Raw genomic sequence first — 24,742 nt, 5'->3', positions numbered from 1 at the left:
AAAGTTACAATGCAGTAATTCACATGAAAAAGAAATCATAACTAAGAAATCGTTACATTACAATCCATAAATAGATAAAGAAATCATAACATTACAATCCATAAATAAAGTTATGTTTAATAAAGTCGAATGACACACAAAAAAAGTATTAAAGTATAGTAGTATAAGAAAAAGCAGTACACCAAGGCAAGGCACCGGATTATTTCACTAAGCAGTTCTACCTCGTTCTTGTACAAATCAGAATCAGATGGGTTAGTGGATGTTGATAGGTTATAAAAAGGCTTACCCTCCTCATTTATTACCGAGCTGTCACACAAGAAAAATGTGTGTAATGATGTGTAGAAGTGTAGAAGCAAAAAGCTCTTCCAAGACCTTTGCAACAAGATTGCTGTGCTACATAATAACTGCACTGGTTACTGACAGATTTTGCAACTTCTAAATGTTCCTGTAAGCACCATTATCCGCAATTGGAAGGAAGATCACTCCCCCATCAACTGGCCATGCAAGATTTCTGACCACGGAGTTAGAAGGTTAGTCAGAAGAAAGAAAGAAAGACTTGGAGGCAGCAGGTACAGATGTCACAGAGAAAACAATAGGTAATGCACTCCACCACCACTGACTCATACATGCTCCCCCTGGAAGACTCCATTATTGAAGAAAAGGCATGTTGAAGCTCATTTGAAGTTTGTTACACAACATTTGGAAAAGCTTGTGAATTACTGGAAGAATGTAGTGTGGTCAGACAAGAAAAAAATCTAACTTTTTGGCAATAATACCACACCCAATGTTTTGAGAAGAAATGGCTCTACATATGTCCCTAAAAATACGATAGCAACAGTGGAGTTTGGAGGTGGAAGCATCGTGGTATGGGGCTGTTCCTCTTCTCATTGTACTGGCAGGATCAATATTATTGAATAGAAGATAAATGGAGCCATGTACTAGAAATTCTTGAGCTGAATCTGTTGCTATCCACCAGGATGATGAGGATGAGACGCAGGTGGACCTTCCAGCAGGACAATGATCCAAAGTATATTGCAAAAAAGACTCTAAATTGGTTCCAGAGGAAGAAAAAAAATTGTTGGAATGGCCCAGTCAATGACGAGACTCAAACTGGACAGAACATTTTTGGAGGGAAAAGAAGATCAAGACTCACAAAATGGAATTGCTAAGTTTTAAAGACAGTCTGATTAGAAGCATCCCAAACCATAACAAAATTCCTACTGAGCTCTGTGAGCGATTAGTTTCTTTCAGGAAAGTTCTTGAAGCTGTCATCGCAAACAAAGGCTTCTCCACTAAGTATTACATACATTTCAGTTAGTGTTTTCAATACCTTTTTCCCGTGTAATTCCACTTATGTAAAGATACAGTGGCATGAAAAAGGTTTTGCTCCCTTGGTCAAAATTTCTGTCACTGTGAATAGTTACGTGAGTAGTAGATGAACTGATCTCCAAAAGGCATTAAGATAAAGGTGAAACATTCTTTTTAACATTTTAAGCAAGATTAGTGTATTGATTTCATTTTGTACAATTTTACAGTGAACATAGGAAAGGAACACCAAGAGATTTGAGCTAACAGATAACTTTTACTAAGTTTTCAGACCTTAATTAGCTTGTTAGGGCTATGGCTTGTTCACAATCATAATTAGGAAAGTTCAAGTGATGCAAATTTCAAAGCTTTATAAATAACCTTGTCCAAACAATCAGTAGCCATGGGCTCCTCAAAGCAGTTGCCTAGCACTCTGAACATTAAAATAATTGATGCCCACAAAGCAGGAGAAGGATATAAGAAGATAGCAAAGCTTTTTCCGGTAGCTGTTTCCTCAGTCTTGAATGTAATTAAGGGACAGCACTTAACAGGAATGGTGGAGGCCAAGTTGAGGTCCGGAAAACCAAGAAAACTTTCACAAAAAAATACTTAAGTTTGCTAAATCAATCAAAATAAATCAAAACCTCCATTAGACTGCAAAAGACCTTCAAGAAGATTTAGCAGGAGTAGTGGTGCACAGTTCTACAGTACTGCAACACAATATGACCTTCATGAAAGAGTCATCTGAAGAAAACCTTTTCTGCATCCTCACCAGAAAATTCAACATCAGAGGTTCCTAAAGTACCCATTCCTTGGGCTTGTTTTGCAGCCAGTGGCATTGGGAACATTTCACTGGTAGAGGGAAGAATGGATTCAATTAAATACAAGGAAATTCTGAGAGCACACAATACATTGTGTGTAAAAACATTGAAGATGAAAAGAGGATGGCTTCTACAAAAGGATAATGATCCTAAATGCACCTCAAAATCAACAATGGACTACCTCAAGAGTCACAAGCCAAAGGTTTGCCATTGTTCACCACAGCCCCCCCGAACTAAACATCATCAAAAAAATCTGTGACTAGACCTCAAAAGAAAAGGGCATGCAAGACAGTCCAAAAATTTTACAGAGCTAGAAGCCTGGGAAGAATGGGCAAAAATACCTCAAACATGAACTGAAAGACTCTTAGCTGCAACAAAAAGCATTTGCAAGCTGTGATAATGACAAAGGGGGTGTTACGAAGTATTGACCATGCAAGGTGCCCAAACTATTGTTTTGGGCCCTCTTTCTTTTTATATTTTGAAACTGTAAAAGATGGAAATAAAGAAAGTAGTCTTGCTAAAATATTAAAGAATTGTGTCATCTTTAATCTTTTACTTACTTTACTGTCCACAGTAACAGAAATTTTGACCAGGGGTCTTTTTCATGCCACTGTCTCTTTATTTATGGATTGTAATGTTCTGATTTCTTTATCTGCGTGAATTTCTATAATAATTCAGTTAATACCAATGTCTGGTCAAAATTTCACGGGAACTGCTGCGTTGGAACTGTGTTTTAAAAACTGTTGACGTGTTGAATTCTTATTTACCCCACTGAATCTCTGTTAAGGTCAGCCATTTTGATTTCTGATCTCAAAAATTTTTAGACTAAGACTCTGATCTGGACAAGCTTTGGCACAAGTAATCATTAAGGCACAGGGAACACTAACAGCCAAATACCCCACATTAATCCTCTGCGCACTACAGTTTGAATATTTCACAGGACAGTAGCAAATTTAATTTCATTATCTGCCAAGATTTACAGTGCTGAACTTCTAAAATTGATGCTGGCCACCAATACGATTGTACACTCGTATATATCCACCTATCTCTGTAATATAATTCAAAGAGAAGCACTATACAATACCCATTGCACTCTCAAGATGCTTTTATGCTTTCGATCCCAAATGTGCATACAGAGCTTGGAAAAGGGTGTTTATGTGTTCTGTACCTTCTGTCTGGAATTGGCTCCTGAAAGACTTAAAATTTAACGAGTTTATCTCACTGAATGCTTTTTAATCCAAAATGAAAGAATTGGAGGCTGACTCGTTGGAATTTCACTGTTTTTGATTTAAAACTTTCTCAACTGTCTAGTGGATTTCTTTCCTTTTTAAAATGCTCGATAGTCTGTGCTTCTGTTCCCGGATCTGTTCTTATTGTAGTATTGAAATCTGATCAAAATTACTTGTTTTATCTGTGCTGCTGCCCATCTTGGCCAGGTTTCTCTTGAAGAAGAGGTTATTAATCTCAGTGGGATTCCTGGTTAAATAAAAGTTAAATAAAAATAAACAATTGCTACTTTCTGATACAGTGTCAGCAAGATCTGGGACAGTGGGTGCCAAGAAAAAAGTATAAAAATCCATAACGATTGCATGAGTCGATGAAGCTCAGCCGTAAGGTTGTCGTACCTTGGTCAGAGCTGGCCCATGTTACTCAATGATTGGCCAGTCTGCTTATGAGGGATGGGACTTAGCGAAAGGTCAGTTGTGCAATCAATTTCAAGCCTCTAGAGGGTACACTATGATGGCTATACTGACTAGAAGTTTTCAAAATCTAAAAATCTCCCTTAAGACTCCATGGTAATGTAGTCCAGATAGTATGGTGGTTTTCGATTATCCCTGTCAAGGGGGTTGTATTTTTGGTGCCCTTTGTTTGTCTGTCTGTCTGTCAGCAGGATTGCACAAAAACTACCTAGCCAAATTTCATGAATCGTGATGGAATGGTGGAGCCTGGGCAAAGTAGAACCCATTAAATTTTTGTGGATCTGACTTGTTTTTGAAAACTATCCCAATATTTGTGATAGGTTTGATTGCAGGTTTGTGTATCATCAACAGTACATTATTGGCTTTGGTGGGACTGCGGGGTGAACTTGAAGTTTAATAAAGGTCTCACAAATAGATAAAAATAAAGTGGGGTTGCTGAATGGCAACACATTTGCAACCCTCCTAATCGTAACTGTGTTTTAGTGAAAAGTCTCAGTCTCTGTGGTCTACTTGCCTATCATGTTGTTTGAACCAGTGTAAACAAAATGGTTTTTAAGATAGATATACTCCAATGTAAATTTAGGTACCATCAAATGTCGTTTTACAAATTAAGAACCGAAACAGAGAAAATGTGTTATTCAACATAGTTATTTAACTTTCCCTTAACTTTATCCTTTACCACAGTGTGGTCCATTTATGTTGCCCTGGCACGAATATGAAACCGTTGCAATTAACATAGTGTCTACACACGCCTGGCATTTTGATTCTGTTAATTTTACTTTAAGTGACATAGAAAACTACCATGCACTGTTAAGATACGTAAAGCCATGATAAAGCGTATATGACTAACATGAGAACTACAGATTAGAATTAAATTAGCCAGAGGGTAACTTACTTGCCTTTAGTAGTCGAATCCTAGCGTTAGCTTAATTAGCTAGCTTGTGGCTTGGTTGCTTGAGTCCAAACGTGAAAATTCTTGGTAAAGATGTTGGTGACTTACCCTTCGCCTGCACTCGTAAAATCACGACCCGGCTTACTTATAATTTACAACATAAATTCAAGACAGAGCTCCAACTGAAAATCACCTCTTCTTGGGATCTCCAAAGAAAGTCGCTTCATTGGCTGACAGTCTACCATCAATGGAGCTGTGTGTGCTCACCTCAATGTCAAACTCGACATCTGATTTGACTGGCTGCAACATGTCCACCCCCAGCCCCCACTGTGGAAAAATATTTTTGGTTCGTAACGATTTAGCCCCTGTATAGTCTTAACAAAATGAACCTCCTTCAATAAAATTATAAAATAAAATTAAAAATAAGCAACATAATTTGATTTTTAACCCCATAGCTATTTTGCGTGAAGAAACAACCTGTTATTCATCACAAACTTTGTGAATATCTAGGTTTTCCTTCTTTAAAGTACAAAAAGACTGCCTTTAATCAGTTGACACCATTCGTTTTTATTAAAACAAACCTGTCATAATTGTTTTCTTTACTAAAGTAGAGGTTTATTATTATCATCATTATTATTATTGTTATTATTATTAATTCTATTTTTTTAGCATAGAACTTGTAAAGCCAAATAAAATAGAAATGTGCAGAAAGTAGTTTTTAATGCATTTTATTGAAGGGGAACATTAAAAATCTAATTATATTGGCAACATAGTGACAACTAAACATAAATATTCAACAACTAAACACACGTCTTCTCCCGTTTTTGAAGCGTTACCCCAATCCTCCAGGTGTTTAAACAACAATATATAAGAACAAAATAAGATAATATCTACAAAACAAAAAAGTGAAGAACATAAGTCAATCAACTGTAATTAGCACCTGAAGGACAGTATGCATGTGTTTGTGCATAGACTTTACAGATGTCCTTCTCACATTTGCAGCACATGGTATTTGTGGTACAGTTCTTCTTTGGGGGGCAGATTTGGTATCTCCTCCTCTTGCCTGCCCCAGCTGCAGCCTCAGCTGGATCGGGACAATTTGATGTTATGGAAGATGACCAGGGGCCAGTTGGCAGTTATCCTACTGTAGCTTTAAGTTCCAATCACCCTGTCCAGGTTGTCCATGCCTTATTTGTTGTACTTGTAGTCCAGGATGATGGCTGATGATGATTTTTTTCTTCAGGACCTGATGGCTGAAGTCAGGAGAGGGGAAGAGATTTTCAAAGATGACACTGTTATTCTTGTATATTGGCCTAAGTGGTTCACAATCCATCTCTGAAGACATAGTCTCCCTATATATTCAACTACATGGGCACTACACAACATGCATTGGCTGTAGTCTAGTGCACTGGCATTGGTTTGTAGAAAGCATATGCTTCTGCTACTTCACTAGTCAAAAGGCACACAACTATCAAATGTGAAAAAAAAAACTTGGTAACACTAATGACGTGAGTAGTCTGCTTTTTATTCAACAGTGTTTCAGCACAGATCCTTCATCCAGGTGTTTTAAAACATTTTTTGTGTGCTTTAAAAGTGAAAGCTGACTATCTCGCTAGGTAAGTAAAAAATATGTATAAAAAAGGTAACCATCACACAAGTCCATTGATTCAAATGTCTGGAAACCAGCCGACCTGGTGCCTGTCAGGCATCCATTTGTTAGTTCTTCTGCCTAAAACATATCAAACACAACCAATGCCAATACAAATAAAAGGCAGTTACGTGCTGAATGGTTCCTTACTGTATCTCTTTGTACAGTCCTGGTTGAAATTATTGGCACCCCAGAATTTTAAGTACGGAATTTAGAATATTTTCAGAAATGAATGCAAATCAAGCACTTTTGTATAATCAAAATATCTTAATAAAATGTCCAAAGTTACTGAACGAAAATTTAAAAAAACTTGCATAATAGTGAAAAAATAGAAACACCAAATGTACCTCAGAGACAATTATAGGCACCCTTCACTAATATTTGGTTGCAGAACCTTTGGCAACAATTGCAGCCTCTAAATTTAAAAACATTTCTTGTAGTCATCTAAAAGCTTCTTGCATCTGTCTACTGGTAGTTTCTGCCACTCTTCAAATGCTACCCGTTCCAGCTCTTTTAAGTTGCAGGAGTCCTTTCTTCAATTGCAGATTTCAGCTCTCTCCAGGGTTTTCAATGGGATTTGGGATAGGATTCATTGCTGGCCAGTTTAAAACAGCCCATATTTTCCTTTTCAATCATTCTTTTGTACTGCTGGATGTTCAATTTCAAATCAAATAAATTTTACTGACATAGCGCCAAATCACTACGGAGGTTATGTCAGGGCTCTTTTCATATAGAGCAGGTCTGGACTGTATTCTTTATATTTATAATTACAGAGACCCAACATTCCTCCCTGAGCAATTACTTGGAGCAAGAGAAAAGAGGACATAGCACAATATAGGTTCCACATAAAGATGTATAATAATAATGAGACTATTAATAAAACTAATAGTTATAATAATAGGGCTAATAACAATAATAATCAGACTAAATTTATACTAATAATCAGACTAAATTTATAATAATAATCATAATAATTGAAGCAGTGGGTGTTGAGCAGGATCATTGGGGCAGTAGGTGGTTTGTAGTCAAAGATCCAGACTCTGCAGATATACCTGCAGAGGGCGACAGGAGGAGAGAGGAGAGAGAAAAGACAGTACAAAACTACGAGAGAGAGAAGAACCAAGTTAGTACTGTGCATTGATGGGATATGAATGCGTACAGATGGAGAAGGGAGAGGAGGAGACATGATGTGTGCTTTGGGTCATTGTCCAAAGACCTTTACCTAAAACCTAGTTTTCAGACACTGTGTAACACATTTCGCTCTGAAATGTCTTGGTAATTTACTGACTTCATCATTCCTTTGATACATTCAGTACCAGTACCAGAGGCAGCAAAGCAGCCCCACAGCATGATAGAACCTCCACCATGTTTTACTTTAGGTATGGTGTTCTTTTCCTTTTGAGCTTCATTTCATCACCCGTGAACAAACTGATGTACTGCATTCCAAAAGAGCTCTACTTGGGTTTAATCTGTCACTTTGGACGTTTTAGTAAATATTCTGATAATACAAAATTTTTAATTTGCATTTATTTCTGAGGATATTCTAAATTCTCTACTTAAAATTCAGGGGTGCCAATAACTTCAACCAGGACTGTATGTGGACAGCAACTAATCAACATGTATGTTCATCAGTGTCACAAAAATAATGGGACTGAAACCTGTTCACGCTGCAAATTTGATTGACACATCTTAGGATTCACAGACAGCACATAATTTTCTGACCCCATTACATTTGTTTACATCAGTATTATTTGTAGTATTTGTAAACAGGCTTAATTTTAAATATTATCTGTTGGGAAATATAGCATTGCCTGTAATTGGCAAAGCATTTTGCAATTTAATTTCAGCAATGGTCAAATACAACTATTCAGTTAGGTAATTTATTTAAAAATGGGACGAGAATACAAACATAAAATTATTACCATTGCTGATGGTTTTATCCCGTATATTTATTAAAGTTCAACTGTAAGTTTACAGTTTTAATGTATTAAAAAAAATCCTAATTTATCTGTAAAGTTTTGGTTAGTCTATTATTTTAATCAAATGAATCTGTAAGATTGAAGTTTCAGTCTGTAAAATTAATATTTATTAATTGATTCAAAAAATTACATTTTGTCTGCTCATTTAAGATTTCTATATATTAACATAATATCATATTTTGATGTGCTTTTCTTACTGTGACCTGTAGTTAAGTTTGAAATTACTATTTTAAAAAAAAACAAAAATTTTTTGAGCCATACTAGAATTTCTTTTCGTTTCAAATAATAGGTGTCAATGATAAAATTGATGATTTTGAGGGCAGCGCAAAAAGTTGTAAACACAACATTGACATTTCATGATAGTTGTTACGGCGAACATTTTCGCAAACACTTGCCAATGTACACATCCCGTAGATACGAAGCAATATTAGTATTCATTCGGAGAGATGTTTCTGTCCACCTTATAAATATAGGTCTAACATTCACTCTTCTTTTAGGTCTGGTTGAGTGTCCACCAATTCCTAAGCGAAATGTCTAGTTCTACAGCAGCTGAACGCTACACTGTGTTTACCAGCTACTTGCTAATGTTATCTTTCTGTTTAGGGCTGAGCAGGTAGCGTACAATGGTTGTTTCAGAGCTTTCGTCTCCGGAAAACAGCTGATCATTTGCATTTGGAGATGATGCTGGTGAGAGCTGTTAAGACTCAACTAAAACAGAACAGCTGAGGGCCACAAAACCAAAACAACGAGCTAAATGTTAGTAAACGCTCCGTAGAGCTGAGAGGAAACAAAGGCGAAGTCCAAATGTTCGGACTTCACCGCAGCCGCAGACTCGCGGACTTTGCGGGCGCGTTTCCGGTTAGTCTGCGACTGCTGAGGGCTGTCCAAACCCACAATTCATCCAGTCCACAAGGGGCCTCAAGCGGACTTTCTGCAGTCCTCCAGAGAGTCCGCTTGGTGTGCAGACTGATTTAATTACCCACATTTCATTGCAATACAGACTCGACCTTGTCGCTTTTCCAATTGCTGATTAAAAAAGAAAGAAGAATTTATTATGAATGTGTAAACCAGTAACTTTATTAAAATGTTACTTGAATAGTGTAGGCCAGAAATTATATTCAACCACGTCATGATACAGAAATTTGTAGAACCATATGGTATAGAAGTAATCAAAATGATTTTAATATTGTAGTTCTTAAATTATGCTGGTCTATAAAAGCCATGCAGTGTAATGACATATATATATAGGATAAGAAAACTGACCAAAAAGCAACTCCTCCAATGTAAGTAATTACCCAATTTATTTAGTACGGTCCTTTATTTACAAACATTTCTTTGCCAATATGATAGACCCCTTTTAGATACACATAGTTATTTGTACCATTGTTAATATAAAAATATTAATTATAAAATCTTTAAGTTTAGCTTCAACTGATGCAGTCTAATACAACAGCCCTACAATAAATTATACTGCATTATACCAAGAGGCATTTCTAATATTTTGTCATCAAATATAAGACACTTTTGAGTAGAATGCCAAATAGTTTAACAGCACCACAACCTTTAAGTTGAATTGACATCCTTGTAACACAGTTTCAACGAAAACTGAAGTTTATAACCTTCATGGTTGGCTTTATAGTGGATCATACTACATTAGTTTTTAGGGAAGTGTACTAAATAAACTGGTGACTGCTTCTACCTCTTTTCAAGCAAATAAAATGTGCTACATAATACTTTATTTTATTGTTTATACTATCACTATTTTTTTGGTTTCAGACTGGAGTTCATTATTGGTCTAGCTTTGTATTTACCATTACGCAACCACAGAAAAAGTGCAAAACAAAAATCAGACTTAGTAAAGAGCACGTATTCAGATATTCTCACAACATTGGTCAGAATTTGATGTTTGCCTTTTAACGCCACAAACCCTGTGTACAGATATCAGTAGTGAAACTCATCCTCTATCGCAGGTCAAACCAAGAAACTACCTACAAGTGTGGACAGTATGTTCAGAGGCAGATTTAATTTTCATAATGATGATTAATGTGAAACATTCCCCACAATGTGGCTCCTATACTGTTTCCCATCCACAGCGTTTCACTCGGGGAGCTGTAACTCTCTCTGAACCAGCTCCATCCATCTCACTATAATTGCTCTATCAGTAAACTGTCCTGTGCTGTGCATGCATAGCTCATTTAGCTTCCGGTGTGTGAAAGCTTGGGTAAAAGAAAAATCCATTTCTAATGTGCTAGTTTACTGAACCCACCAGACCGAAAGCCGAGTCAATCCACAACAAGAAATTTAATGGTGTTTTTTGGAGCAACAGTCTACAGCAATGCCTGATGAGAAAAACAGGACTTGAAAAGAATGCCCAAAGAAGCTTGGAGCAATGAGTGTGTCAAAACTGAGGAAATTGGCAGGGATAGATGAATTGGCAGGGATGGCTGGGAAGAAGAATTAAAGGTTACTCAGTGATGACCAGCTTTAGCGTTAAATAAATTGGTCTGTCACAGCCTCATAACACACAATCACAGAGGTATAATGAAATATGTGTGTGGACTGGTTAATTTTAAATCCAGAGACACAATTTGGGCCGAAATGAAGATACATAAACTAATATACACACTTATTTTAAAGTATAAAAGCAGGCATTTTTTTTACAGAGTTAGTGAATACATCCCCCTGCAGTAACACAATAAAAAAACCCAATAAAAAACAAGTAATTTCACCAAAACTGAAATAAGAGACCATTTGACATTGCAAAGACCTCCCTCTGTCCGTCTCACAGAACCATTACGATTGGCAAGACAGCTCTCAGCAGTGTCAGAGGCAGGGAACGAGTCGACAGAAAATTAATCCTCAAAGAGCCGTTAAAATGATCCGTTAATTTAACATGTCCCATTTAACTAACATGAGAGAGTTATTTTAGAAACCCTGGTACAGCACATAATGTTGCGAGGAGAGCGTGAGAAGAAATGTGCTGAAGTAAAAAATAAGGTAAAAAAGGACAGAGTGTAAAGAGTCATTTCATGCAGAAAAACATTATATTGAGGACTGTTAACACTAGCAGCTTTTCTTCAGGTTTCAGGGGAACTGTGGAGCGTTCTCCTCGTCTTCCTCCTCCTCAGACTCTTCTTGCTGGCTCGTCTTCTGTGAAAAGGAGAAAGGAGAGGAGAGGAAACTTTAAGATACACCCTGTATCTAGAAACTTATACCTAATTCTAATTCTCATCATGTTTGGGTGTGAACTAGATTCATGCTGGAATAGAGTACTTCTGACAAAATTCAGATTTTGATGATGGCATTCATGGACTCTATTGTTATACAACCAACTCTATTGCCAGACAAGAATGTCAATACTGGACGATTCTGCAAAACTCAGATGTAATGTTCAATTTCAACATTTGACATTTAACATTCTTTTAACATTCTTTCTCTCTACAGTAATCCTGATTTCAGTTCTGGTTGACTTGGTGACACCTGGGGTTATTGGTGGTAACGCCCCAAAGTCCCAGAGTTTCCTATGAAACAACACATTTATCAATCACTGGGGCCAGGCAGCACTTCAAGCAGCTATTTTGTTGCAAATACAATGAAGAAAACAAGCAACTTGTTTTTTTTTTATAAATCGCTGTGGCTATGCTTTTACCATCGCAAATATTTCCTCTTCAAAATGCCTGGGAGTTTCGGATTATGTCATTTCACGACTAATGCACAGCCCACAAATTAAGTGCAATGTCTTCCGAATTTCATCCAGTATGTACTGTTCATGCATTGTTTCCTGTGAATCCCTTAAGCGTGTGCACGCCATTTGAATCAAGTGCGGAAACAGCAGAGTCCACTGACGACACAATCTTTCATATAGAGACAACTAATGAATGTAAATACAAGTAGTGGCTATAGCAGGGTAAATTCCAGCCATAAACAGCATAAAAAAACTAGGTAAACTGGGCAACTAAAGCACTTGGTTAACATTAGAGAAAGACCGTGGTAATGGTTTATAAAAAAGTGAGCGTTAAAGGTCTCCTGTGACCTCTTTCGTACACAAACAAAAGTTATATTTACATTCAGTGTTACTATAACGCATTTACTCTATTCATTGACAGGAATTTGTATCGCATCACCTGCACGTGCACGTGCATCTTTGTGCACAATGATGAGATAAACAAAAACAGCTCCATAGTTCTACTAGAAGTCCAAAATTCAACAGGGGACCTCTAATGGCAGGTCTGATGGGAATTGAACTCCAGTGTAGTGACCAGCTTTTTTCTCAAGGTTTCTCTGTTCTGTATATCTGTATGTTTTGTTGAGATCTGATGCTTGTCAAACTGAATTCGGACCACAGCATTCTGTGAAGCAACAAAATATCTGCTAGCTGCTTAAGGTTGTTTGCATAATACTATTTTGGGGAAAAAAAATGGTGAGATGTAAAAATATTTAAATAAGTTTCTCCTAACGTTTTTTAATTTATTTTAACATCTAAAGGATTGGCAAACAGGATCTGAAAACCAAGTCAATAGGAGATTGTGACAGCTCCACTACACTAAAGACTGAAAGCCAGTGTGTGAGGCCTACCAGTTTGAGGAAGTCGATGAGTTTGTAAGCGTCTTCTCCAGTAGAGAGGTCCACAAAGTCCCGTGGGATTCTGTAGCTCAGACAGGGACTGGGCTGCACCGTCACCTCTCTGGTGGTGTAGCGGAATGCAGGGCCCTCCTGCAGACATACAGATACCATGTCGTGATTCTGAAACTTTTTTCAGTCTTGAACGTATTCGAGATTGGGACTCAATGTTACAATTCTCATTAAATACAGACATTTTCCACCAAGCTCAGATTTACAAATGTCCAAATAGACAATCAAATAAATAAATCCGTTAACCTGCTGGTGGGCGATTTCTCCTCCAGACGTCAGCTCCTCCCAGCTGAACAGCAGTGAGTCTGTCACCTCTCCGAATGGGTTCAGGTCAATCAGCCAAACCCTCCCCTGTGACACACACACAAAAAATGATTGCAACACAGTTTGCATGGGACATGTTTGAAAATTTACTATAACAGAATTCATTAGTATGCTTACCTGGCTATCTCTGTAGACATCAAACACAACTGCAAAACAGAAAAAACCATATAAACCACTACATATGTGATAATTTAACATTTACATTACTCTATTGGCTAGTTTCACAAATACAATGTAAAAACTTTAATAAACTGTTAAAGCTACCTGAAATTAAATTTTAAAAATCAAATTAAGTGAAAAATTACTTTACACATTTGATCAATCTTTTCCTGCATTTTCTCCTGCCTCAATGACCCATTAACAATAAATGTTTCATGACTTTAAAAAGTAAAATGGAGTCAATAGAAGGTGCGAAAAAAAGGATGGTGGTGCTTACAGTCTTCGTCTAGGAAGTTGTACTGGATGTGCTGGCTGAAGAACTCCTGTATGGCCTGACAGATCTGATCCTCCTGCTTCAAGATGTGCTGGTAATACTGAGTGTAGTCTCTCTGGGATATAGCTGAGACCAGACAGATACACCATCAGAAGAGCTCAAACGGAGTTTTGTAATTGTTTCCTAATTAGCCTGCTGAATAATTGTATAGCTCGAAAACATTATTAAAGCCCCACCCCAAAAAATAACTTTACTCTTTAACAATAGTGCCCTTTTGCTCTTTGCTGCAATCCAGCATGTTTCCCTCCTGATTTATCACAATGTAAAATGTGATAGAAATGAAAGAGTGTCTTTTGTTAACATCAATAATTAATATCTTAAAATAAATGCCTTGATGATTTTCCAAATGTCTAGGGACAAAGCCCAGGTGAAGACTGACGATCTGAGTGTGAGTGGATGGTTTTTACCTATCATTTTGTTTTCTTTGACAAAGCAGCGAAACTCTCCACCAGGAATCAGCTCACTCCACTTTCTCAGGACCAGCTAAGGACAGAAGATAATAAGTGATAAAATCCATAGGGGTTCATGTGTGTGTGTAGACAAATATATATGTACACGGTGAACATCACAGCAACATGGATGAGGTTGCCAGATCTTGCAAAATCGGACATTTTTGTAGGCAAAAAACTGTTAAGTGTCCCTACACAATTTCTCTTCAGAGCAAAAACGCCTCTGAAATAGCATGATGGGAAATTTAAGCTCATCTTAAACACAAGTTAAAGACATTAATATATGAAAAAGTACATTGATACGCCTTGAATCAGTGTATGCTAATGTCACATATATAGTTTGTCTTTTGATTTAACCATGAAGGATAAAAATACCTCATATTTGATGACTGGATCTGGGGAGTCCTGGTCATTACACTGAAGGAATCTGCAAATAGAAATGAATTAAGGTTACAAATGAAAAACAAAACTAAAAAATTAAAATAAAATGCACGCTCTGTAGCATCACAAGGGCACAATCAGGGCATTCACACTGCAAACAGCTTGGCTGTTGTATTGCTCTGAAAAAGTCTGAAAGAAGTTTTAAAAAGTCCAACACACAAGCATAGCATATAACACTGTTTTCTCTACTCACAAACCTAAACGGCTTTGTCGAGGCTGTGCACTGCAGTAAATCACTCGCTGCATTAAATGGGCGTCATGCAGAACAGAGAAGTGTGAAACATAAATCTACATCACAGTAATTTCTCATGTAGCCACTTGTGTTTTACTGCAGAATCCAATCAACCTGTGCACAGCGAACCTAGTAATTTTTTGATATTGGTTGTAATATACAGTTGCTACATGAAGTATTCAGATCCTTTCAGTTTTTGCACACTTTGTTTTGTAAATTCAATTTTAAATGGATAACATTGCCATCTTTGCAAATCAGTCTATTAAGTAAGTATTCAGACCCTGAATTCAGTTCTTTGTAGAAGCCCCATATGGCAGCAATTACAGCTTCAATTTTTCTTGGGTAAGTCTCAAGCTTTGCACACCTGGATTTGGACAGTATATCCCATTCTTCCTGCCATCTTCAGGTCTCTCCACAGATTTTGTGTGGGGTTTCTTGACTTTGGCTGGACCACTCGACTGGATCACTGACAATCAGAAACTTGTCCCGATGCCACTCCAGCGTTGTCTTGGCTGTATGCCTAGGTCACTGTCATTCTGAAAGGTGCAGATCTACCCAGTATCAGGTAGTGTGGATTCTGGAGCAGGTTTTATTCAAGGACCTCTTTGTATTTGTCTGTATCCATTCTCCCCTCAATTCTGACCAGTGTCACTGCTCCTGAGAAGCCCCCCCATAGCATGATGTGGCCACCTCCTTCAACATAGGGTATTAGCGAGGTGTTGAGCAGTTGTCGGTGTTTGCCAGAGTGTTTGGAGTTTGGCCTAAAGAGCTCAAATTTTTTTCTCATCAGACCAGAGAATTTTTTTCCAGATGCTCTCAGAGTCCTTTAAATGCCATTTCGCAAACTCCAAGCAGTCTGTCATATGCCTGTTACTCAAAGTGACTTCCGTTTAGCCACTCTACCATAAAGTCCTGATTGATGAACTACTGCTGAGATGATCATCTGTCTGGTAGGTTCTCCCATCTCTTCACAGGACTTCTGAAGCTCTGTTAGAGTGATGGTTGGGTTTTTGGTCACCTCCCTCACCAAGGCTCTTCTTGCTCAGTCACTCCGTCTGGCTGGATGGCCAACTCTAGGAAGAGTCTTGGTTCCAAACTCCTTCCATTTCCAAATTAATGACGCCACTGTGCTCCTTGAAATACTCAAAGCTTTAGAAATGGTTTTATAGCGTTACCCTGATCTATGTCTCTCCACAATTTTATTGCACTGGTTCCTTGGACTCCATGGTTAGGTTTTTGTCCTGACATGCAGTGTGAATTGTGGAACCTTATATACACAGGTGTGTGCCTTTCTAAACTATGTCCCATTAATTCAGTTTGCTACAGGTAGACTGTAGTCAATTTCTAGACACATCTCAAGGATAATTAAAGGAAAGAGGATGCACAAGACAACAATTTGGAGTGCCGTTTTTGACTTTTAATAAATAAATTTGCAAAACTTTAGAAAACACGTTTTCACTTAGTCATTATGGGTTACTGAGTGTAGATTAATGGCAAAATGGTAATTCTATCAATTTAAAATCAAATATACACCACAATGAAGTGTGCAAAAAGAGAAGGGATCTGAATACTTTCTGAAGCCACTGTAAATGCAAAATACGACTAGGAGTTTATGTGTGAGTTGATGTTTTTGGATAGTGTCAATAGCCAGGCTTACGGCTGCGTGAGGTCGTGGGTGATGAAGTCTGAACTTTTGAAGAGCAGAAATATATCACTGAGGCTATGACACTGCAGGGAACTGTTTAGAGCAATCCAGTTAGCGTCCTGGAAGAGACACACAGCCACACAGACACAGAGACACACACAGACACACAGAGTTATGCCTCAGGTCCTTAACGTTGGCAGTGGTACAAGAAGCAGTTCTTATTCTTCAGTGTAATTAAATGTCTGAAATCTACAGGGTTTATAGCCAACAAAGAATTTTCTAATGCTACAAATAAAAAGCATAAGTCATGTAAAGAAACTTGTCTGTTAAATTTAACACTTTGGTATCTCAAGCTGAGGTAAACAAACAGTTTTTTTTCCATTTTTCATAAAGCAGCTGAGTGCAGTGTTTCACCCAAGGAGCACTCCAGTTGAGTTTGGGAAAGACGCTCCCACCAAGGGCATTTATGGCCTCCAGCACTTTAGAGGTGAATTCTGGGAATTCAGGAGCCTGGCAGACACAATCATCATTGCATTATTAAATTACATATATGCCACAAGCATGGGGGTTACATGATACTCACTTCTTTTAGTTAAAGAGAGCAGTAATGCACCATAAAAGTGAAGAGGAAGACTTCAGACCGCTGTAAATGTAGGTCTTAGGAATTAAAAAATGTTTTATCAAGTTGGAAATGCATTCGACATGTGTGTTGGGTCTTAAGGAACCAGACAGTGCATTTTAGAAAGAAACCGTTAATGTCCTTACTGTGACAGTTGTGGTTGCCTCATCATCTGACCACTAGAGGAGAGTAGAGAATAAGAAACAGGACTTGGAAAAAAAAAAAAAAATCAATTTTTCAGTTTTGACTAAATTATTTAACTGTTGATGCTCTGAGGTCGTATGTCCACCTGACAGATTATATAACATGACCGATAATTCATGAAAAAAATATGACTATATTCCTCCTCAATTAATGTCTAAAAACAGAATGGAAAACTTAACAGATGAAATTTGATTTTAAAAGTATTTATTAATTCAATTACTCACTAATTGTTCGCTGTAAATTAACTTTTTATTTTAAAAACACACCTTATCTCAGGGTTTCTGTTTGGTTTCAGTGTCCATCTTTACAAGACAATATGTAATTGTCAATTTTATCCAACAAAACGTTTAATAAATATCTGCATTTGACTGTAGTCTATGACCTCGGTTTAAGCATTGGCCTTTTAACAGTTGTATCAGTCACATTCTTTTGAATATCCTAAGTACACAAATACTGTAAAAAACTGACAACTGACAAAGGGACTTCTTAAATTATGTTGGACAAACCATGCTGTTTTGCTAAAGAGTGAAATATTTTTTCCAATTGTGAAATGGAGAAACAATGACTAATTTTCTTTCAAAAATGAGAGAAAAGATGGAAAAGGATAAAGCCTAAAAAGAGCCGCCAGGTGGACAACAACCTTAGTATCTGTTTCTATACCTGAATATCTTCCTCTGCATCTGAGTCGCTATTGTTAGTGTGTGTCTGCTGTGTGTTATTGTCACTGGAAAGGAGAGAAACCACAAACACCGGTCAATTTAGCAGTTGCATTACAAACCAGACACGTATTAAACCCATTCCCAGTACACAAAACAGCTCTGAGGATCATAATGTACATACTGTAGATTAAATACACAGGTTGATTTGACAGAAACTGCAGTGACTCTTACCAAACAGAAAGTTAACCTTTAACATCACTTGCCTGCTTCAAAAAAATCCCAAAGCATTTTTACATTGATGCTTTTCAATCACAGCAAGTCACCTGACTCTCATTCAAATACTAGAGGAGGAGCAGCATCTGAGGATGGAAGGGAATTTCCCCTTCGAAAAGAAACTACAGAAGCCTATTTGGGAACAGTGAAAAAATATTTAAGATATGTAAGCTATGCTATTTGAAGTTAAATACTTGGACAACACTTCGTCATCTTTGGTCATTCCAACAATGGCACCATGAACACAACGTGTGTGTGTGTGTGTGTGTGTGTGTGTGTGTGTGTGTGTGTGTGTGTGCGCGTGCGTGTGTGTCCTAATACCTCCCAGAGACTACCAGTGTCCCATCGTCCAGTAAATAGTCTATTACATTCTGAGGCAGTGGGAGAATCAGACTGAAAAATAAGAAAAATGATAACTCAAAATATTAATATATGTAAATATTACACATTATTAAATATCAATCATGGACAACAAACAGACATTGGCGGAAAGAAGAAGGACGCTGATGGAAACGGCTCTGAACACGATTTAAACACAATTATTTAGTAATACACTCGATGAGGATAAAGACAGTAAGAGATGGCCGGTTTCTGTTTCTGTCTGGTAGCTAACGTTAGCTGTCGGTTCACAGGGCTGTGTTTTACCACAACAACAATGACAAAATTTCTTGCTGAATTTCTGAACAAACGGCAGCTGTTTACCTTTTAATCGTATGTTTCTTGAATATCGGATACCAAACCGAAAACTGACAGTTAACAACTTGCTCCTTCTTCATGCTTCAAAATCCTGTAATGGGAAAGTGTCCATCAGCAAATATCATCCGAACCCCTAACATTTTGCTGAGACAGACGGCAGCATTTTCATTCATCGCCTTGAAATTGTGAGGCACTATTTCTATCTGTTTTCACTGTTATGAATTAATTTTAATGTATTTAAATTCCATAAACAGTCAATTTGGTAAAGTCAAAACAACTGATTTTATTGCTGGAATGATGTGATAAATTTGGGTTTTTAGATGGGGAGGTCTTTCTGAGGTGCACATGTAGGCGTGGTCGAGGTAAAACTGGCTGACTTGTAACATAGATCGTTTATTGTAATTATTGTCACTCAATATCTATACGTCAGTACGAATACGTCAATTTTCATTCTCACAATATTATTTTTATTTTAAAATGTGACACAATGAACCTAGCTAGCATTGTCAATAATCATAATCAATAAGGCAGGAGGTACTGCCTTTGGATAGCTTAATTTGCTGTCAAGAATCTATAGTTACTCATTTATTGTAAATTGATATATATATATATATATATATATCATATGAAAACCACAGTTAAAAGAACAGTTATTGAATCTATTGAATGAACATGTGATAGAAGTTACTCAAAAAACATTAATTATCAAATATAGTCTTTCCAAAAACTCGACTCAGGTGACGTTTGAGGTCACCGGAAGTGGTATTATAGTGAAACCTCTGTGCTTCGATACTATCTCGGTTACTACATACATACGGTTGGGATTTCACGTGAGTTAAGTTTAGTGTTTTGTTTTGTTTTTAAATTTTAAGTGTTTCTTTTATAAGTTAAAATACACGAGATCAGAACCCTTTTAGTACTGTAAAGTGTAAAGCAGGAAGCTAACGTGAAATTAATAAAGAAACAAGCAGAGAAGCTAATTGTGGAAAGGTAACGGGCAGTGTTGAACTTGGTTCAAGTTGCCTGGCTGTAGCAGCTAATTGGCAAACTCATGATCAGAAACGTCTTGTGTCGACAACATTAAAGTTGTGTTTATAACGCTGCACTTTCTTTAAATTTTCAGTTGAGCTTGTAGTGAACCGTGGTGTATTTCGGCTTAACGCTTTCTAACTCGTCTTTTCATCCATTTTCAGTTGTCCAGATAGTGACAATGAGCAACTCTGCGGAACCCAAAGTGACTACAGCTCCACACATAGTGAAAGAAGAGGTACGTCTGTTTTAAACGTTTCTAGAATAGGTTTGCTTGACAGAACTGAATGTCAGCTGTAATGATTTGAGGCTATAATGTTACACCTGCCCAATTTAATGCTATTTGACACAGCCACACTGCGAAAGTAAAAGTGTTTCTAACGTTCTGTCTCCATAATGCATGTTAAGAGTGGTGGACACACTCTCCAACATTACCACAAATGGTAAATGGACTGCACATATATGGCGCTTTTCTAGTCTAATCGGTCACTCAAAACGCTTTACACTACATGCTACATTCACCCATTTACACACACATTCATTCAGTGCTTTTTCACACAAACACTCACACACTGATGACATATTTGGGGAAATTTGGGGTTCAGTACCTTGCCCAAGGACACCTTACGTGGAAAGGAGGAGCTGGGGACTGAACCACCGACCTTCCGGTTAGTGGACGACCTGCTCTACCAGCCACACCTCTCTGACAAGTCTGAAGTAAAACTGAATATTATAAGTGTAAGCTTCACAAACATGTTTATTACGGGGCTTTTGTATTGGATTGTTTTATCTCTTAGAGGTCTACCCAATCAACAGATAACTCTGTTTCTAGTGATAGTTTCATCACAGCATTGCCTTATATCTTTGATTAAACAGGTGGATGGACAGTAGAAGCAGACCTCGTCTGTTTGCCCACAGCAATATAAAATCAGATACTGCTGAATGATTTCTGTCATTTCTTTCCCATGTCACTTTCACTATCCACTGATTAGCCATTTGACATAGATCACTGTAGTTTTTATAAGTTATTATATTATCCAATATACTCCTACTGAATACAAAAGTTTGCAAGCGAATTTCTTTGACCATAAATGTAAAACATACCATGTTACAACCAATTTTCAAAATATTCTTTACCAAATATAATGTTTCACCTTAACCTGTCAGTGAGTAAAAAGGTTAAATCTCAATTTTTCATTACAAAGCTGCAAAGTCTATATTTTTCACACGCATTTTTCAAAATAAAGCTCCTTTTTGTTGAGCCGTTTAGCTGTAAAGTATTGTGATTACAGAGCGACATGTTGCGTTCGATACCTTTCAGGTCATCTTACCTCAATTAATTCATGCTGCGCTCTCTGTTCCAGCTCATGGCAGCAGGGAAATGGGTGAAAATGGAGAAAACAACATATGTGGACCAAGCTGGAAACACCAGGTACCATTCTATCATTAACTTACATGACTTAAAAATCAAGCGGTATCCCTCTGTACTGCTATTAGTCCCTGTTTTCATCCACTAGAACCTGGGAGACCGTGAAAAGGACAACAAGGCAAACCAACACAGAAGCAGATGGTGAGCATATCCATTTTTTTCTGGTTGTTCAGTGTGTAATAGAATTGTTAAAGGTGTAACACAATTTTCCTACAGGTGTGGGAATCATCGCACTACTGAAACGGACACTCCATAAAGACTGTGTAGTGATGGTGAAGCAGTTTCGTCCTCCTCTGGGATGCTGCACTCTAGAGTTTCCTGCAGGTCGGAGAGTGTTTCAAAACTGGTTTGATCGATGTGGGCTTTGGCAGGGATTTTTGGGGAAGGCATGGGAAAGTTTCCCCGTTTGATAATAGCACATGGTATTCTTTACCAATCTCTTGAGATGTTGTCATCCCTTGAAAATACAAAATGTGAATCCTGAATTTCATCCAAACAGACTGATTGCGGCTGTAGGTAATTCTGTTTATTACTAATGCCATGTCTTTGTTTTCTGACACTTAGAATATTGTTTTCTGTCTCTGCCACACTCAGGATTGATTGACGACGGGGAATCTGCAGAGGCTGCTGCACTGAGGGAGCTGAAGGAGGAAACTGGTTACAAAGGGGAAGTAGTAGGAGTCACTCCAGGTATAATTACACAGAGACATACTGCGCACTTGATTGCATCAGCTGCCTCTCCCGCCTGCATCTTATCACTTCAGTGGTCCCATATCCATTTTTATCTCAGGGAACTAAAATGTAAGTTATACATTTTGAAAGTCTGGGAGGTGTATAAGTGTGTAGTGTTATGTAATGTTATTGCTTTGATTGTAGTGACCTGTCTGGACCCCGGGCTGTCTAACTGCACCACCCAAATCGTCCTGGTCAACATCAATGGAGACGAAGTGGAGAATATTAACCCGACACAACAGCTTGGTGAGAAGACGGGCAGAATAGCTTTGCACTCACTGATTCATTCATTTATCCCCAGTCACTTGTCTAATTAAGCAATTACTCTTTATTCTCTTACCCCTCTCACTTATCATTTCTTTAATATGCTCACTCATTCAATTATTTACTGTCGGGCTCATTCATTCCTTCCACCATTCAGTTTTTCACTAATTGGGACCACTTGTGCCATGTAAGTGACAAGTACAGTACAAGTTATTTAAGAGAATTTGTCGCATTCATCAATGTGTTTGCACTAAGACTTTTCTCTAAGGTGTGAACGAAATTTACTAGTGTTTCACATCTGTTGTACGGGTCATGTACAGAATGTCAGTTGCCACAGGGAGAATAACAATTGTCAACTTGTTCAACTAAAATAAAAATAAATAATGTAAAATTCTCTTCACTGATGTGCAACATGGCTTGACAATTTAGTTTTGATAACTCTTTTTTTAATTTAGATTTTATTTGCATTGAGTATTTTTGCACAGCAGCCTCTAGATCTCAGTAGTTGTTAGAAAAATTCTCTCGCCCTGCCAGCTGCCTCAGAGTCTTTATGCAAGTTGCTGCATTTTAGTCATGGACTACTTTGCTTTAGCATGACATTTTTAGAATATAAACTTTATGTCAAACAATTTTGGGGGCATTGTTTAGGCTAATGATCAAATCTCACATGTACTGTATGTTAAGAATATATTTGACTATAACATACGGAAAACATGTTGGATAATCTTTTTCTCTTGTGTTCTTTCACAGGTGATGGAGGTAGGTAATGTTTTTTATTTTTTCAGAATTATTTTTTTTCTATCATAAAGCAGATCATCACATAAGCCTTTTATCCTCTCTTTCCAGAGTTCGTTGAAGTCATTCTCTTACCACTTGATGAATTCCAAATGAAAATAGATGGTGAGACTTCCGACTTTTTCCAAGGGAAGTTATTATGAGAGCAATATGAGCATGCAGACTGTCCCAAACACACTAACATACACTTGGCTTGTTTGATCCTGCAGATCTGCTGAGGAAAGAGAAAATTGTGGTGGACGCTAAAGTTTACATCTTTGCAATGGGGATGGTTCAGGCGTTTTTCAAACCACGGGAGCTCCCTGTCCTGAAGCAGTGAAGAAAAATGTTCAGGATGAGAATGAGAGAAAGAAATAGTTTTTTCTGTTACATAGGGCTCCTACACATGACCAGAAAATTTGGAAATATATTGAAAAGGAAATGGATGATTTCCAAATTCTATTAAGACATTGTATGAAGAATTACTCTTTCATTGTGGTATTAAATCCCATGTAACCTACTTTACTATTTGTCTATGAAGTGTAATGACCATCCGTAGAGCAATATGGCAGTTAGAAGACGCAATGCTACTATGTGTTTAAATCATATTGAACACAAAAATCTTAAAAACAGATTATGAAATCCAAGTCTTGAAAGAGCCTTGGATTTAGAAACTGAACCTGTGAAGGAGCCCTGTTTACACCACATGTACTGGGTCACTTTTTGCTCTCAGTCTGGAGGTACTTATAATACACCTCAAGGCCGAAAAAATACTCTGGTGGCCAAATGTCAATTGTTTGCGCACTTAAAGCAGAATATGTTTCAGGCTTTAGTCTTGCATGCCTTAAGTGACTAACAGTCATTTCCAGGTTTTTATTAGATTATAAGTATATTATAGGGATAAAACTTATCGTAATTTTTATTTAGTGATTGTAAAACATTCCTTACATGTGTTAACATACTGTTTTGCTGACGTAAAGGAAGAAATCACCTCAGAACACTTTTACTGTTAAAACCTGACATTAAGTGAAGTATGTTGAAAAATTTTCCCCATTTGTTTGGTATATGAATCTTTTTTTTCTTGGATAACTTCAATTGCAAATGTCAGGATTAGGTGTCAGTCCCTCAGAATCAAAGATTTTTGCACAAACATTTAACAGTCGTCCATAGAGATCAATCAATTAAAGGAAAACCAGAAATCAATCAAGCACACATCCCTCTTCTGGATTTTGTCTAAAGGCATCCTGAGAGCTGAGGGAATTCACTCACTAACATTAGAGAAAGTAAATGAGTCTTTAGTCGCAAAGCAATTACTGCATTGTGACGATGGCAACATTTTTTTGGTCTATTGAAAGTAAGATGAAGGAGGATTTTTTTTTTCTTTTGATGCCACTGTAATGTACAGCAGAGGTACTGTATTGATAAAAGCAGTAACTGATAAATGGGAAATATTCCATGCTGTGCCTCCAAACTCATTATGGTGCAATTAACTGGAAACTGAT

The 24,742-nt window shown here is 37.4% G+C and overlaps 3 protein-coding genes across 5 annotated transcripts in view; 1 reads left to right on the top strand and 2 right to left on the bottom strand.

Annotated features, from left to right (window-relative positions):
- The window catches only part of camk1da (calcium/calmodulin-dependent protein kinase 1Da), a 92,930-nt gene extending 87,966 nt beyond the window's left edge, over nucleotides 1–4,964 (bottom strand). Inside the window, exon 1 of the mRNA XM_040147422.1 lies at nucleotides 4,912–4,964. The gene's annotated coding sequence lies outside the window, so the exon portion shown is untranslated. The remainder of the gene's footprint in view (nucleotides 1–4,911) is intronic.
- A 5,663-nt stretch (nucleotides 4,965–10,627) lies between these two features.
- On the bottom strand, nucleotides 10,628–19,327 carry cdc123 (cell division cycle 123 homolog (S. cerevisiae)). The gene is made up of 13 exons (XM_040145200.1): nucleotides 19,019–19,327; nucleotides 18,638–18,709; nucleotides 18,045–18,108; nucleotides 17,327–17,359; nucleotides 16,976–17,071; nucleotides 16,574–16,680; nucleotides 14,619–14,670; nucleotides 14,202–14,277; nucleotides 13,738–13,860; nucleotides 13,419–13,447; nucleotides 13,224–13,328; nucleotides 12,921–13,058; nucleotides 10,628–11,495 (listed from the first exon to the last, which is right to left on the bottom strand). The coding sequence occupies exons 1-13, from the start codon at nucleotides 19,090–19,092 to the stop codon at nucleotides 11,430–11,432; spliced, it is 1,035 nt and encodes a 344-aa protein (XP_040001134.1). The 5' UTR covers nucleotides 19,093–19,327; the 3' UTR covers nucleotides 10,628–11,429.
- A 387-nt stretch (nucleotides 19,328–19,714) lies between these two features.
- Nucleotides 19,715–24,742, top strand: part of nudt5 (nudix (nucleoside diphosphate linked moiety X)-type motif 5) — a 5,095-nt gene continuing 67 nt past the window's right edge. Inside the window, exons 1-10 of one of the 3 annotated variants that reach the window (XM_040145213.1) lie at nucleotides 19,715–19,842; nucleotides 20,206–20,279; nucleotides 21,406–21,473; nucleotides 21,559–21,611; nucleotides 21,687–21,794; nucleotides 22,065–22,271; nucleotides 22,347–22,448; nucleotides 23,217–23,225; nucleotides 23,313–23,366; nucleotides 23,471–24,742. The exon at nucleotides 23,471–24,742 is cut by the window's right edge and continues 67 nt beyond it. In XM_040145213.1, coding sequence (XP_040001147.1) covers nucleotides 20,223–20,279; nucleotides 21,406–21,473; nucleotides 21,559–21,611; nucleotides 21,687–21,794; nucleotides 22,065–22,271; nucleotides 22,347–22,448; nucleotides 23,217–23,225; nucleotides 23,313–23,366; nucleotides 23,471–23,580 — 768 coding nt within the window. In that variant the 5' untranslated portion in view covers nucleotides 19,715–19,842; nucleotides 20,206–20,222 and the 3' untranslated portion in view covers nucleotides 23,581–24,742. The other 2 variants (XM_040145230.1, XM_040145221.1) reach the window with 2 other exon arrangements.

Source organism: Xiphias gladius, chromosome 2 (assembly GCF_016859285.1).
Source record: "Xiphias gladius isolate SHS-SW01 ecotype Sanya breed wild chromosome 2, ASM1685928v1, whole genome shotgun sequence".
NCBI classification, from domain to species: Eukaryota; Metazoa; Chordata; class Actinopteri; order Istiophoriformes; family Xiphiidae; genus Xiphias; species Xiphias gladius.
The sequence above is the reverse complement of the archived record's forward strand: the minus strand, read 5'-3'. Positions and strand labels throughout refer to the sequence as shown.